Source organism: Lampris incognitus, chromosome 11 (assembly GCF_029633865.1).
Source record: "Lampris incognitus isolate fLamInc1 chromosome 11, fLamInc1.hap2, whole genome shotgun sequence".
Lineage (NCBI taxonomy): Eukaryota > Metazoa > Chordata > Actinopteri > Lampriformes > Lampridae > Lampris > Lampris incognitus.
The window spans coordinates 8,079,618-8,093,748 of record NC_079221.1 but is presented as its reverse complement, the minus strand read 5'-3'; the positions used below and the strand labels follow the sequence as shown (position 1 = coordinate 8,093,748).

The 14,131-nt window shown below is 47.3% G+C and overlaps 1 protein-coding gene across 1 annotated transcript; it reads left to right on the top strand.

The window, feature by feature from the left end:
* Positions 1 to 269: 269 nt before the first annotated feature.
* Positions 270 to 9,092, top strand: LOC130121002 (uncharacterized). Its single transcript, XM_056289833.1, has 7 exons — positions 270 to 408; positions 2,898 to 3,188; positions 5,766 to 6,038; positions 6,496 to 6,618; positions 7,993 to 8,055; positions 8,502 to 8,636; positions 8,752 to 9,092. Exons 1-7 carry the CDS (start codon positions 270 to 272, stop codon positions 9,090 to 9,092), a joined length of 1,365 nt encoding a protein of 454 aa, XP_056145808.1.
* Positions 9,093 to 14,131: the final 5,039 nt, after the last annotated feature.

Genomic DNA, 14,131 nt, shown 5'->3' with positions numbered 1-14,131 from the left:
CTTAAAGAACAGCTGGAAATACTGGGATCAACTATAAAAAAACAAACAACTGACGACCAGATTTCACTAGAAGAACTAACAGACAAACTCCAAAGTCTCAAATCGGAAAGAAAAAAAAGAGAGAAAAGCCTGTGGCCCTGACAGCACCAGGACTGAAATGCTCAAACACAGTTCTCTTGAGCTGCAGAAGGCCCTGCTTAAACTGCCCAACCTGGTTCCTACAAGCTGGCTGCTGTCCTGACGCCTGGGACAGGGGGCTTATATCCCCAATGTACAAGAGGGGAGATAAATCCGACCCCAATAACGACCGAGGCATCTGTGTGAGCAGTAACCTGGGGCAGGTTTTCCGCTGTATTCTTAACACCTGCGTACAGGCCTTCCTTACCGAACACAGTGTCTGGAGAAAGAGTCAGACTGGCTTTCTACCAAATCACCACCCTACGGATCACATTTACAACCCTACGCAACCTAATTAATCAATATGTTCACCAATAAATGAATAAATAAATAAAGGAAAAATATCTGCATGCTTCATTGATTTTAAGAAAGCATTCGATTCGATCAGGCGCGATGGCTTATACTATAAAATCATCCAAAGTGGCGGAGGGGGTAGAGTATTTGACATAATCAAATCTATATATTTGGAAAATACGTGCGGCGTAAAACTTGGCAACAAAGGAACAGGATAGTTCATTCAAGGGCGAGGGGTGAGATAAGGCTGCAGTTTGAGTCCAACCCTGTTCAATATTCACATTAATGAGTTAGCGGTGTTACTGGAACAATCTGCAGCTGCTGGCCGCACCCTAAACAACACAGAAGTTAAATTCTTGCTCGATGCAGATGACCTGGTGCTACTGTCACCCACAGAACAGGGTCTACAGCAGCATCTGGATCTACCAGAGAAATACTGTCAGATCCGCGCTGTGGCAGTAAATTTCAAAAAGACAAAAGTTATGATCATCCAGAAGAAGCCCAGGTGTCAGGAAACTATACACCTATTTACTCTAGGTAACACCGCCCTAGAGCACACGTCAAATTATGATTACCTGGGACTGAAGGTCAGTGCATCGGGAAGCTTTGGTCTGGCAGTGAATGCACTTAAAGAGAAAGCCCGAAGAGCTTTCTATGCAATAAAAAGAAAATTCTATAGAACAGACACCCCAATTAAAATGTGGACCAAAATCCTTGACAGCGTCGTCCTGCCCATTGAAGCGTATGGAAATGAAGTATGGGGTCCACTCAGTCAGCAAGACTACACGAATACGTCTGCATGCAGGGCTTCTGTTGGACAAACATCCAACAGAAGCCCTGCATGCATAACTCTGTCGAAAATTTCTAAATGTACAAAGAAAACGCCAACAAATGCATGCAGCGCAGAATTAGGCTGTTTCCCATTGATTGATTACTTAATCATTACAGAATTGAATTGCACTGAGAGAGAGAGAGAGAGAGAGAGAGAGGAGAGAGAGAGAGAGAGAGAGAGAGAGAGAGAGAGAGAGAGAGAGAGGAGAGAGAGAGAGAGAGAGAGAGCGAAAGCGAAAGATAGACTGATACCTTGCCCTTTCTGGATGAGTAGGTGTTCATCATTTTTACACTCCCTCGGGGCCGACGAACCGCCTAAAACGCGCATTGTTTTGAGCGCTGCGCGAAGTAGTCCGTCCGTTCGTTAGTTAGCACGAACCATTGTGTGTAACTCGGTTTTTAAAAATAATAGGCTTTACGGGGCGTCCGGGTAGCTTAGCGGTCTATTCCGTTGCCCACCAACAAATCCCGGTTCGAATCCCCTGGTTGCTTCCGGCTTGGTCGGGCGTACCTACAGACACAATTGGCCGTGTCTGCGGGTGGGAAGCCGGTGTTGGGTATGTGCCCTGGTCGCCGCAGTAGCGCCTCCTCTGGTCGATCGGAGCGCCTGTTCGGGGGGAAGGGGTAGCGTGATCCGCCCATGCGCTACATCCCCCCTGGCGAAACATGTCAGGTGAGAAGAAGCGGCTGGCAACTCCGCATACCGGAGGAGGCACGTGGTAGTCTGCAGCCCTCCCCGGACCGGCAGAGGAGGTGGAGCAGCGACCGGCATGGCTCGGAAGAGCGGGGTAATCGGCCGGATACAATTGGGGAGAAAAGGGGGGGGGGATGAGAAGAAAAATAACGAATAGGCTTTACGGGGGTCGGTTCGTAAGTATGGGCATTTGTAAATTTGGCGTTCGTAACCCGGGACTACCTGTACAAGGCACAACAGACAAATCTTACTCGTTCTGCCTTGAATGATTGCAGATGGGCGTCGGCATGCCCACGATCCAGCGCCGTGTTTGTCTGCAGCTAATCAGATGTGTCACGCTCTAACAATTACCACCTTCCGGCCACTGCGGAATAAGGTATATGGCTGTCACCCAAAACCCCATGGCACACCTGGACTTGCCTCACAGCACACCAGTGTACCGTGGCACACCGTTCGGGAACCACTGGACTGGATGAACAGGTGGCTGGTGGCTGGATGATTTTACTGTGGCAGTTGGTGGACTCTGAACTTGTGTGTGTGTGCACGTAACCAGCGCTGTGATTAACGTTTAACTGCAGGAAAACCAAGACGTAAATGTGCTCAACACCGAATCCCGCGTTACAGCGTTCCAGTGAAAAAGCCTAAAGAAATACTTTGGAGATAGTCAAGTTAATGAGTAACTCCATGGTCAACCGAATTGTATTGCATCATTCACATCACACTTCTCAGATATTGAACCGCTATTCGGCACACACGATAAGAAGCTGTGAGCATTTTATTGAAAATGCCACGTTACTCTGCTTTTACTTCAACGATTTGGTCGCTGATAATGATAACATGAACTCTCACATTGTACGGCACTGCAATAGCTGATAGCATGACTTTGCCTGTCTCTGTCCAGTGAGAGGGGAAACTCCACAATATGGGGGCCAGGGCTCACAGATCAACTTGATACCTGCCATTTCTGGGCGACTTGATGACATTTTGTGGAAACACAATGGGAGCAAGGTGGTCGAGTTCGACGGCAGAGAGCAAAGGGTGTATGGCACGTACGCCAACAGGGTCATCCTGGACTGGCACACGGCAGAGCTCACCATCAAGGACCTCAGCGATGAAGACAGCGGAGTATATGACTTAGAAGCAACCAAAGAGGGCGTACTGCAACTTTCACAGCACAAGGTGGAGGTCATTGGTAAGTCTTCATATTCAGGTTCCTTTGTATACAGGAATGATTTTGTCATCACTCCCCATTGGTGCTCCATTCTCAACCGGTGAAAGACTGAATAACAGCTGTTACAAACGAGCACCCCCCCCCCCAAAAAACCCCAATACGGACATTTAAATCAGGGTTTGTTCAATGTCCCTTGCCCATTCACGGCTTGACTGAGCAGTTGTGTTGACACACCTTTAAGCTGCTGAGCAGGTTTCAAATGCACCAAAGGGACACACCCTTGCACGACAAAAAAAGCTGCATGATAACAAACAATAATAGCACACTGTTTTCTCCCTTTATCTACATTTTCCTGAAGCGGGGTTCATCGAGGTAGAGGCAGGACCTTTTCCACCATGCCATGTGCATGTAGCGGGTCATTGCTGAGTCCACTTATCTTAAGAATCCCATCTGAAGCGTCTGCAATAGATTATAATAAACAACATTTTATTCATATAGCACCTTTCTAAAACAATGTTACAAAGTGCTTCACAAAAAAAATAATTTAACCCCCCCCCCCCAGATAAGACCAGACAAGACAGGGATAAGAGTAAGATCAAATAAGAGTAAAATTAAAAGCAGTAAAAATAAAAACAAATATCAAACATTTGTAAAAGCTTTCATAAAAAGAAACGTTTTAAGACGAGATTTAAAAGAAGCTAAAGACTTAGTTCGTCTTAGCTCAGCAGGAAGCGAGGTCCATAGTGTGGGGGCTCTGACAGCAAAAGCCCCGTCACCCTTTGTAACCAGCCGAGACCTGGGAATAGCTATGAGTGGATTGGTGCTGAATACCTGATGTCAGGTATTCAATCTGGAAAATCTCTGTATGAATTCTTATTCATGAATCACCTGGAAAAAATGATGTTCACCATCCCCACGTGACCACAATGGATAACAGGATACGTACCTTTTCGACTGCCATTTACACATAAACACACGCGTTACGCATCGCAATTCTTACGGTCTGTTCACACCAGACGCGGAGCGAATTTTTGTCTCGCGTTACGTGCGCGAGTTTGATCGCGGGATCATTTGTTTTTATTCGCGTTACTCGCGCGAGTTTGGCCGCACCCTCGAGTACGCGAACCCGCGAATCCTCTTCCGGGAAAGAGGAGAGGAGACTGCGACTCGCTGAGACTGGCTTCAGGAGAATCTCAGCGCTTCTCGCTCGAGTTGAATATTCTCAACTCGCGCGAAGACGCGAAGGACGCCAAATTCACGTATTCGTGCCACGTCATTCGCGTCACCCGGCGCGTCATTCGCGACGCGAATGGACGCTAATACGCGAATTCGCGCCCATTCGCGTCTTTGCATTGACTTCATATTGTAACGTGCACGGATAAGTAGACACGTTGGTCCTTGGCTAACGGGTCGGACCCTTTAGTCGACTGGTTAACGTTGTCGCTTGCGGCGTGGGAGACACGGGTTCGCGTCCCGGCCGTGGCGGTTCCGGGACTGCCCCTCGAATTCGCTACAATATGTAATCTCATCGCTCGAAAAAATTGCTTCGCGTTTGGTGTGAACACACCATTACACGGTTCATCTCAGTCAGAAAATATCACAATGGCATCATGTGCTGTACAAAAAAAGCACACATCCCAGGGCGCCCGAGTAGCGTAGCGTAGCCTTCTATTCCGCTGCCTACCAACACGGGGATCGGCGGTTCGAATCTCTGCGTTACCTCCGGCTTGGGCGGACGTCTCTACAGACACAATTGGCCGTGCCTGCGGATGGGAAGCCGGATGTGGGTATGTGTCCTGGTCTCTGCACTGGCGCCTCCTCTGGTCGGTCGGGGCGCCTGTTCGGGGATGGGGGGGACTAGCGTGATCCTCCCACGCGCTTTGTCCCCCTGGCGAAACGCCTCAGTGTCAGGTGAGAAGAAGCGGCTGGTGACTCCACATGTATGGGAGGAGGCATGTGGTAGTCTGCAGCCCTCCCCGGATCGGCAGAGAGGGTGGAGCAGCGACTGGGACGGCTCGGAAGAGTCGGGTAATTGGCCAGATACAACTGGGGAGAAAAGGGGGGGGGGCACAACATGCAGAACTCTAGGCGAAAAAGTCGCTGTGTGCAGACACAGTACCTATCCAATACACAAACTAAACACACACTGTAGACAGTAACACATACAATCTGATCGCGCGTCAAGCAGATACTGCAGATGACTTGAGGTACTACCAGTACACTGCACAAATAAGACTTTACCAGAGTGTGTAAGAGTGTGTGTCAATGTCTGAAAAAAAAATCTAGCATCAGTCCAGCTGGTGTGTGTAAAGTGGCAGTCTAGTGTGCATGTTTGAGTGCGTGTGGTTGAACAAAGGCTAAGAAAAAGAAAATATAGGTTACGCAAAGAGGAAACCGCACTGGCAAGATCATCGAGGCTTTCAGGAAGGAGGGGGGGGGGGGGGTTGGCTGCTATTCATATTGTCTTTTGAAAACTTTATCCTTGTCCGGGCGCCATTGCACCGGTCCAACGGACCTCATCCAGGCTGGTCGGCCGGGCTTTAGAGGGTTCCGCTAGGGAGGAAACGATAACGAGACTTATCAATTGTTCTGATTTAGATCAAGTGGCGGAGCCGACCATATCCTGCGTGTTTAGAGACAGCCGAAGCCCCAACACGTCGGACACCGAGGCGAGGCTGGTGTGCTCTGCAGAACCCCGCGGTGCCCCGGCCCCGATGGAGTTTTCCTGGAGGTTGCCCGGAGGGTCGCGGCCCGGTCCAGAGTTACCGGTATCCATCCAGGGAGAAGACGACGATACGGTCTACATATGCGTGGTTAGCAACCCGCTGAGCAACAAGACGGCAACGTACCGCGTCAAGAACTGCTACGCAGGTAAGACGCCCAGCAGCACGCGCGAGCGCCCTCGATTCTGGGTGTTTTAAACAAAGGATTGTCATCCAGAGAAAACAACAAAGCCACATTCCACCCGACCCTAGACGTCCGCGAGCGTAAGGAACTCCTTCCCTAAAACGAAAACCAGACAACCAACTCCCCTATTCTGGGCTGCAACCAAGTCATCGTAATCCTGCTCCTCCGCTTTGGGAGACGAGTTAACAGCCGCCCGCGTGGATCCGTGTGTCTACTGAACACTTATAACGTTTTGTTGTTGCTGTCCTAAACAGGTGTCGCGCTCCTCTATCTCTGCAGCGACCCGTCGAAATGTCCAGTACCGTGTATGAATGTGGTTGTTTTAAAGGGCGCGTCGCTGCCTTTAAACGGACGCTGAGCTGAAGACGCTGCTGTGACGTCACCGCATGCCTTACTCACGCCCTGCCCTTGTTTTGTGCAGCGGAAGGGGCATTATCGAGCTCATCGAAGCTGATTATTGGCCTCGTCGTCGCTCTGATCATTGTGGCGATCATCACGGCGGTGGCTGTCAAACTGCGTCCCTGGAGCCGCTGGCGCAAGACAGGTAACGTTGAAAGCGCAATCCGAGCCTTATGATTCACGCCACAGGGCACGTGGCAGTTTTATCCAGGCTTAAGCAACAAGCAGCTGGTTCGAAAGTGATCTTTACTCTCTGGCTTTAGGTTACTTGTGCTATTAAGGAGCAACTGGGGGCGTCCGGGTGGCGTAGCGGTCTACTCCGTTGCCTACCAACACGGGGATCGCCGGTTCGAATGCCCGTGTTACCTCCGGCTTCGTCGGTCGTCTCTACGGGCACAATTGACCGTGTCTGCGGGTGGGAAGCCGGAAGTGGGTATGTGTCCTGGTCGCGGCACTAGCGCCTCCTCTGGTCGGTCGGGGGGGACTAGCGTGATCCTCCTACGCGCTACATTCCCCTGGCGAAACTCCTCACTGACAGGTGAAAAGAAGCGGCTGGCGACTCCACATCAGAGCCCTAGAAAGAGAGAGTTGCGTCAATGAGGGGTCAGAACGCGAGAGGGTCACGTGGTTCATGTAGCCGCCATGTAGTTCCAAACGAAGCTTGGCGGGTCATTTAAATGAACTGCTTAGCCGCGATTTCTTGTAACTACTAACCAATATTTTCAGATTTTTGCGTTTACATATAGATATAGATATATTCCAACGTGACACATATTCTATGCGCACTGTTTAGGACTATCCGGGGCTCCCGTGATCCGCCATTGCTGTGGCCCATTGACGTCTACGGAGTTGACGTAACTCTCTCTTTCTAGGGCTCTGCTCCACATGTATGGGAGGAGGCACGTGGTAGTCTGCAGCCCTCCCCGGATCGGCAGAGGGGCCGGAGCAGCGACCGGGACGGCTCGAAAGAGTGGGATAATTGGGCAGATACAATTAGAGCGAAAAGAAAGGGGGGGGCAACTGAGCACAGACACAGCTAATGACACTTTACTCATGTGCAAAGTAGCACTGCTTATACAATGGTGTATTTGGTTGGGGGGGGGCACAACATGTGTTTATTACGTTTGCATTATGATGAGTGGCCCGTTTTTTTTTGGGGGGGGGGTCGAATCAACAGATCCATGTCAGGGCATCCACGTGAATTAAACTTTTGAACTTTTTGAGTTTTCGAATTTCAAAGATATTCAATCCGCCCGATTCGTGCAGAAAAGAAGACTGAAAGAGACTGGAGAGGTCTCTTAGAGGCGTGATGAAACGTATCTGTCAGTAAACGTTGGATCCAGATGAACTGATTCAACTTTCTTTGATGCTCTTTTCTTTTTACTTTTTTTTTTGGTGGGAATCAACAGATCCATGTCAGGGCATCCACGTGAATTAAACTTCTGAACTTTTTGAGTTTTTGAAAAAAAAAAATTCATTTTCTGATCCCTTGTTCACTATATGTTTACTGTGGTTCCAGTAAACACTGTGCAGCAAACGGAAACTGCTGAGGAGAAGCCATCGTTGGACCCCAACCCAGAAGGTATCCATAACTTTCCGGCCTCAATCACAGAAAAACCAATAAATGCATCTTTGCTCATGATAAGCTGGGCAGTACTTCAGACTCAGGATTTTCTATTTGTTGGAGTATTCCTACAATCCCAAACTTCCTTTATTTTGTGTATTTAGTTGCAGTACCTTTTTTCTAGCAGTATTGAGGAGAAAAAGTGTAATGGAGTTGGACAGAAAATCTGGAAAGATATGTGAAAGTTGTTTGCAACATAGCCCATAATCCATACCCGAACCCATTATGTGAAGAACCCTGGAGCACGATCGTTTAATTATTGTTATTGTTATTCTTTATTCTACAGAAGAAGGGAAGGCCCCAACAAAAAGTTATACAAACTCAACTTATTTACAATAACTGATGTATAATGTAATAGGTACAGTCATTTAATATTACAGCTCATGGAAGCTTATTCTTTTCAGGGCATGTGGCCAAAGTAGTAACAGAATACGAGGACAGGAACGTTGCCACAGACCTCAAGTCGCCAATTAAAACTCAATTTTCTAACCAATCTCCAGCAAGCCTGGTGAGAAGCTGCCCAACAAACACACGGACAGGTACTTTTTGTCTCGCTCTCTTAACATAAATCACCCATGGTGACCAAGCAATGGTTAATGATTTATCTTTATCTTTCTTATAACTATTATTGATGTTGACTACTTTGTGTTTCAGGGTCAGAGAACAGGCCAGATCAAAACCGTGAAACAGAACCTTTGCTCTCTACCAACCCTCCCAGCATTCAACCACTTGGCTCTCCTGAGGTGAAAAGTGAACGCAATGAAGGACCAACACAGAGAGGGCCCTCAGGATCCGGCTCAACTACTGCTGTAACGGTCAGCGGAGAGTCGAGGGAACAAAGTCAGGAGAAGTCCAGCACACCTGGACAGGCTAGTGTGAACCCTCCACAACCCAACCTGGGAACAAATAAGTCAGAGGAAGGAATAAATACTCAGGCTGGCATGACAGACGCTATCCACGGTAAAGATCAGGAAAATGACCACACCAGATTCTGAATATCCAGAGGAATCAGACAGCTATAGTGAGGCCAGTAGACTTAGTCAAGGGTCAGGTTCACCTACAGCAGGGGTCGGGAACCTTTTTGACTGGGAGAGCCATAAAAGCCAAATATTTCTAAATATATTTCATTGAGAGCCATATAGTATTTTTAACGTATAATAAATTAAATATGTCTTACTTTTAATGCGACTTCTGGTGCTGCATGGTTTTGCTGATGGCCTTGTAGTCTGGTTCATACGTGGTGAGGTTGAGCTTCATGCAGGCGTTGAGGCTTCCATCAGTTAAACGTGAGCGTAGGTTGGTCTTAATGTTCCTCATATGCGAGAAAGACTGTTCACATGCATATGTAGAGCCAAACATGGTCAATACGGCAATACTCACACGCTGCATTGTGTGGTATGTCACAGGAAGCTCGTTCCAAGTTTTAAGAATCAGCTGGTCTTCAGGTTGAAGATTTTTAATTTCTGTCCACTTGTGTTCCCTCGCCAGCTCTGCTCGCTGTCGCGCAAGACTTTCCAACTCTCCATTAAGTGACTTGAACTTACTCATCCACATGTCTGATGCCTTCAGGTCAGCAACTTCCAGCTCAAAGTCTCCGATAGAGACCCCGGGGATGCATGTCAGGTCGATTTTGTCCACTGCACACTCATGTGGATGAGTGATGAACTTGAAAAGACCAGTGCGCGCACGAAATTCTCCAAAACGTGCTTTGAATGACTGCAGGAGATTGAACGTAAAGCCAGCTAGCTGCTGGAGATCCAGATGTTGAGTGGAGTCACTTGCTAAGCATGCATCTCTAAATTGCTGCAGTCTTTCAAAGTGCAGAAGACGACCTGTTTCAATGTCCCTGAGAAAGACTTCCAGCTTGCTTTCAAATGCAAACACTGCTTGTTGAAGGGATGAGATTGTATTTCCAATACCTTGCATTTTCACATTGAGCTGGTTCAGATGGCCAGTTATGTCCACGAGATAGTGAAACTGCAGGAGCCAGTCAGTGTTGTCTAGCTCAGGATGCTTGACGCCTTTCATTTCAAGAAAAGTCCGGATTTCACTCAGGCAAGCTGCAAAACGGCTGAGCACCTTCCCCCTTGACAACCAACGCACGTTGCTGTGTAAAAGCAGACCGGGATAATGATTCCCAACTTCTTCTAACAGAGCTTTAAACTGGCGATCATTTAAAGCTCGGGCAACAATAAAGTTGACCACTCGAATGACCAGAGACATCACCTCGCCAAGCTCCTGGCCACACGTCTGAGCGCAAAGCGCCTCCTGGTGCAGGATGCAATGAAAACTTAGGATGGCTCTCTTTTCATGTTCACGGAGAAGCGCTACAAATCCTTTGTTCTTCCCCAACATACAGGGTGCACCATCAGTACAGACAGAAATAAGTTTATCCATCGGTAGTTTTTTTTCTTTAGCAAACTCCATGAAAGACATGAATAAATCCTCTCCTCTTGTTGTCCCTTTCATTGGCAAAACAGCCAAGCTTTCCTCACGCAGTGTGTCACCTGCAGCATACCTGGCAATGATACTGCACTGAGATAGATGGCTAACGTCTGTTGGCTCATCTAACGCGAGAGAAAAGTATGTCCCGGCGTTTATGTCCTTAATTTGTGTTTCCTCGACTTGATTTGCCATCATGATGCTACGATCGTGCACAGTTCTTGCTGACAGGGGCATGTCTTTTATTCGTTTGATTATCTTGTCTTTATTTGGGAAGTCATCAAACAGTTCATTGGCCACATCAAGCATGAATGTTTTGGCATACTCGCCATCTGTGAATGACTTTCCATTCCTTACTATTGCCAAAGCCCCCGCAAAGTTAGCGGAATTCCCGTCACCTTGCTTGGTCCACACACGTAGTTGCTGCTGACTCGTCTGCACTCTCCGCTGTAGCTCCTCGCATGCCCTTTTCCTGCTGTCCCCCGCTGGAGATTTCGATGCAAATGAAGCATGGTGCGTATCGAAGTGCCGCTTTATATTTGACCGTTTCATCGATGCAATTTTATCATTGCATATTAGACATACCGCAGATCCTGCTCTCTCCACAAATGCAAATTCCTCTGTGCACGCAGCCTGGAGTGCACGGTAATCATCGTCTTTTTTTCTTTTCGCCATCTTTTCCGTTACAAGGGTTGAAGCGGATAAACTAGTTGGCTATCTGATAAAATTGATTTCTTCACCTTTACAATGACCCGGACATGCTCGCGAGCCATTGGTTCCCGACCCGACCCACGGGTGACCCGTGACCCGTGAAATTTATCTTCAAAACTAATTTCTGTTTACTTTAAAATGACACAGTATTATTAAGAAATATCACAAGTATTTTAAAATCAGTTCCAAACTGATTTTTTTGAAAAAAAAAATAATTTTCAACTCAAAATTGTCTGGGAGCCATATGCCGTCACCGGAAGAGCCATATATGGCTCGCGAGCCATAGGTTCCCGACCGCTGACCTACAGGGACCCAACAGCCACAGAGCCCTACACAAAAGCCATTAAATTAACTTCAAGGGAAACTGAAGTTAAGGAAGCAGAGGTTAACTCAAGTTCGGGTTCAAAGAAAGTCGAATCAGTTCATCTGGATCCAACGTTTACTGACAGATACGTTTCATCACTCATCTAAGAGACCTCTTCAGTCTCAACTGACTGCAGAGTCTGAAGACTGAAGAGGATCTTAGAAGACTGAAGGAGCATCCCTGCAAACACAATTGGTGGGAAGCCGGATGTGGGTATGTGTCCTGGTCGCTGCACTAGCGCCTCCTCTGGTCGGTCGGGGCGCCTGTTCGGAGGGGAGGGGGAACTGGGGGGAAAAGCGTGATCCTCCCACGTGCTACGTCCCCCTGGTGAAACTCCTCACTGTCAGGTGAAAAGAAGCGGCTAGTGACTCCACAGGTAGTCTGCAGCCCTTCTGGATTGGCAGAGGGGGTGGAGCAGTGACCGGGACAGCTCGGAGGAGTGGGATGATTGGCCGGATACCATTGGGGAGAAAAGGTGGAGAAAAATCCACCCCCCCCCAAAAAAAAGAAGACTGAAAGAGATCTTAGCCTGGAGAGGTCTCTTAGATGAGTGATGAAACGTATCTGTCAGTAAACGTTGGATCCAGATGAACTGATTCAACTTTCTTTGATGCTCTTTTCTTTTTCTTTTTTTGGAATCAACAGAGCCATGTCAGGGCATCCATGTGAATTAAACTTCTGAACTTTTTGAGTTTTTGAATTTTCAAAGATATTCAATCCGCCCGATTCATGCAGCTGTCCAGTAGAGGGCTCACTACATACTACATTCTCAGTAATCAATTACAACACATTCTGCCGCTTTACACCATCACGAGGGCTTTAAGGTAATTATATGGAGGACGAGGTTAAAAGTGAACAATACATGGTGATACAAGGTGTTTTAGCAACAGTTTGCCTGGTGAGTTTTATAAGTTCAGTAGTGTTTTGCAGCACTGACCCTCAGCATTGACCCTCACCATCACTACTCAATGCATTTTTCATTTTCTGATCCTCTGTTCACTATATGTTTACTGTGGTTCCAGTAAACACTGTGCAGCAAACGGAAACTGCTGAGGAGAAGCCATCGTTGGACCCCAACCCAGAAGGTATCCATAACTTTCCGGCCTCAATCACAGAAAAACCAATAAATGCATCTTTGCTCATGATAAGCTGGGCAGTACTTCAGACTCGGGATTTTCTATTTGTTGGAGTATTCCTACAATCCCAAACTTCCTTTATTTTGTGTATAGAGTAATTCGTTTTTTGAGCAGTATTGAGGAGAAAAAGTGTAATGGAGTTGGACAGAAAATCTGGAAAGATATGTGAAAGTTGTTTGCAACATAGCCCATAATCCATACCTGAACCCATTATGTGAAGAACCCTGGAGCACGATCGTTTAATTATTGTTATTGTTATTCTTTATTCTACAGAAGAAGGGAAGGCCCCAACAAAAAGTTATACAAACTCAACTTATTTACAATAACTGATGTATAATGTAATAGGTAAAGTCATTTAATATTACAGCTCATGGAAGCTTATTCTTTTCAGGGCATGTGGCCAAAGTAGTAACAGAATACGAGGACAGGAACATTGCCACAGACCTCAAGTTGCCAATTAAAACTCAATTTTCTAACCAATCTCCAGCAAGCCTGGTGAGAAGCTGCCCAACAAACACACGGACAGGTACTTTTTGTCTCGCTCTCTTACCATAAATCACCCATGGTGACCAAGCAATGGTTAATGATTTATCTTTATCTTTCTTATAACTATTATTGATGTTGACTACTTTGTGTTTCAGGGTCAGAGAACAGGCCAGATCAAAACTGTGAAACAGAACCTTTGCTCTCTACCAACCCTCCCAGCACTCAACCACTTGGCTCTCCTGAGGTGAAAAGTGAACGCAATGAAGAACCAACACAGAGAGGGCCCTCAGGATCCGGCTCAACTACTGCTGTAACGGTCAGCGGAGAGTCGAGGGAACAAAGTCAGGAGAAGTCCAGCACACCTGGACAGGCTAGTGTGAACCCTCCACAACCCAACCTGGGAACAAATAAGTCAGAGGAAGGAATAAATACTCAGGCTGGCATGACAGACGCTATCCACGGTAAAGATCAGGAAAATGACCACACCAGTTCCTGAATATCTAGAGGAATCAGACAGCTATAGTGAGGCCAGTAGCCTTACACAAAATACACCACTTAACTGCAGCAATGTTGAGCACTGTGAGGCCCAGCCAGAGAAAGTCATTCCCGAATCCTCGCCAGATAGCCATTCAGACTCCAGCAAGCCACATCCTGAACAGGGCAGCACTAACCGTCATAGCAGCTCGAGTGAGTATTTTGATTCAACGCCATACCTCGCCGATAATGGAGCAGCTGAAAATGCGACTGAAAGGGACAATGGAAATGATGTGCAGTCTGAAAATGATAATGAGGAACCTGGAATTACGTGTAGTGGTAACAAAGAGGAGCAATTCTCTCAGAGAACATCGGGTTCAACCAGCGACGAAGAAGAAGCAGTCCGGTCGGATGTCAGCCA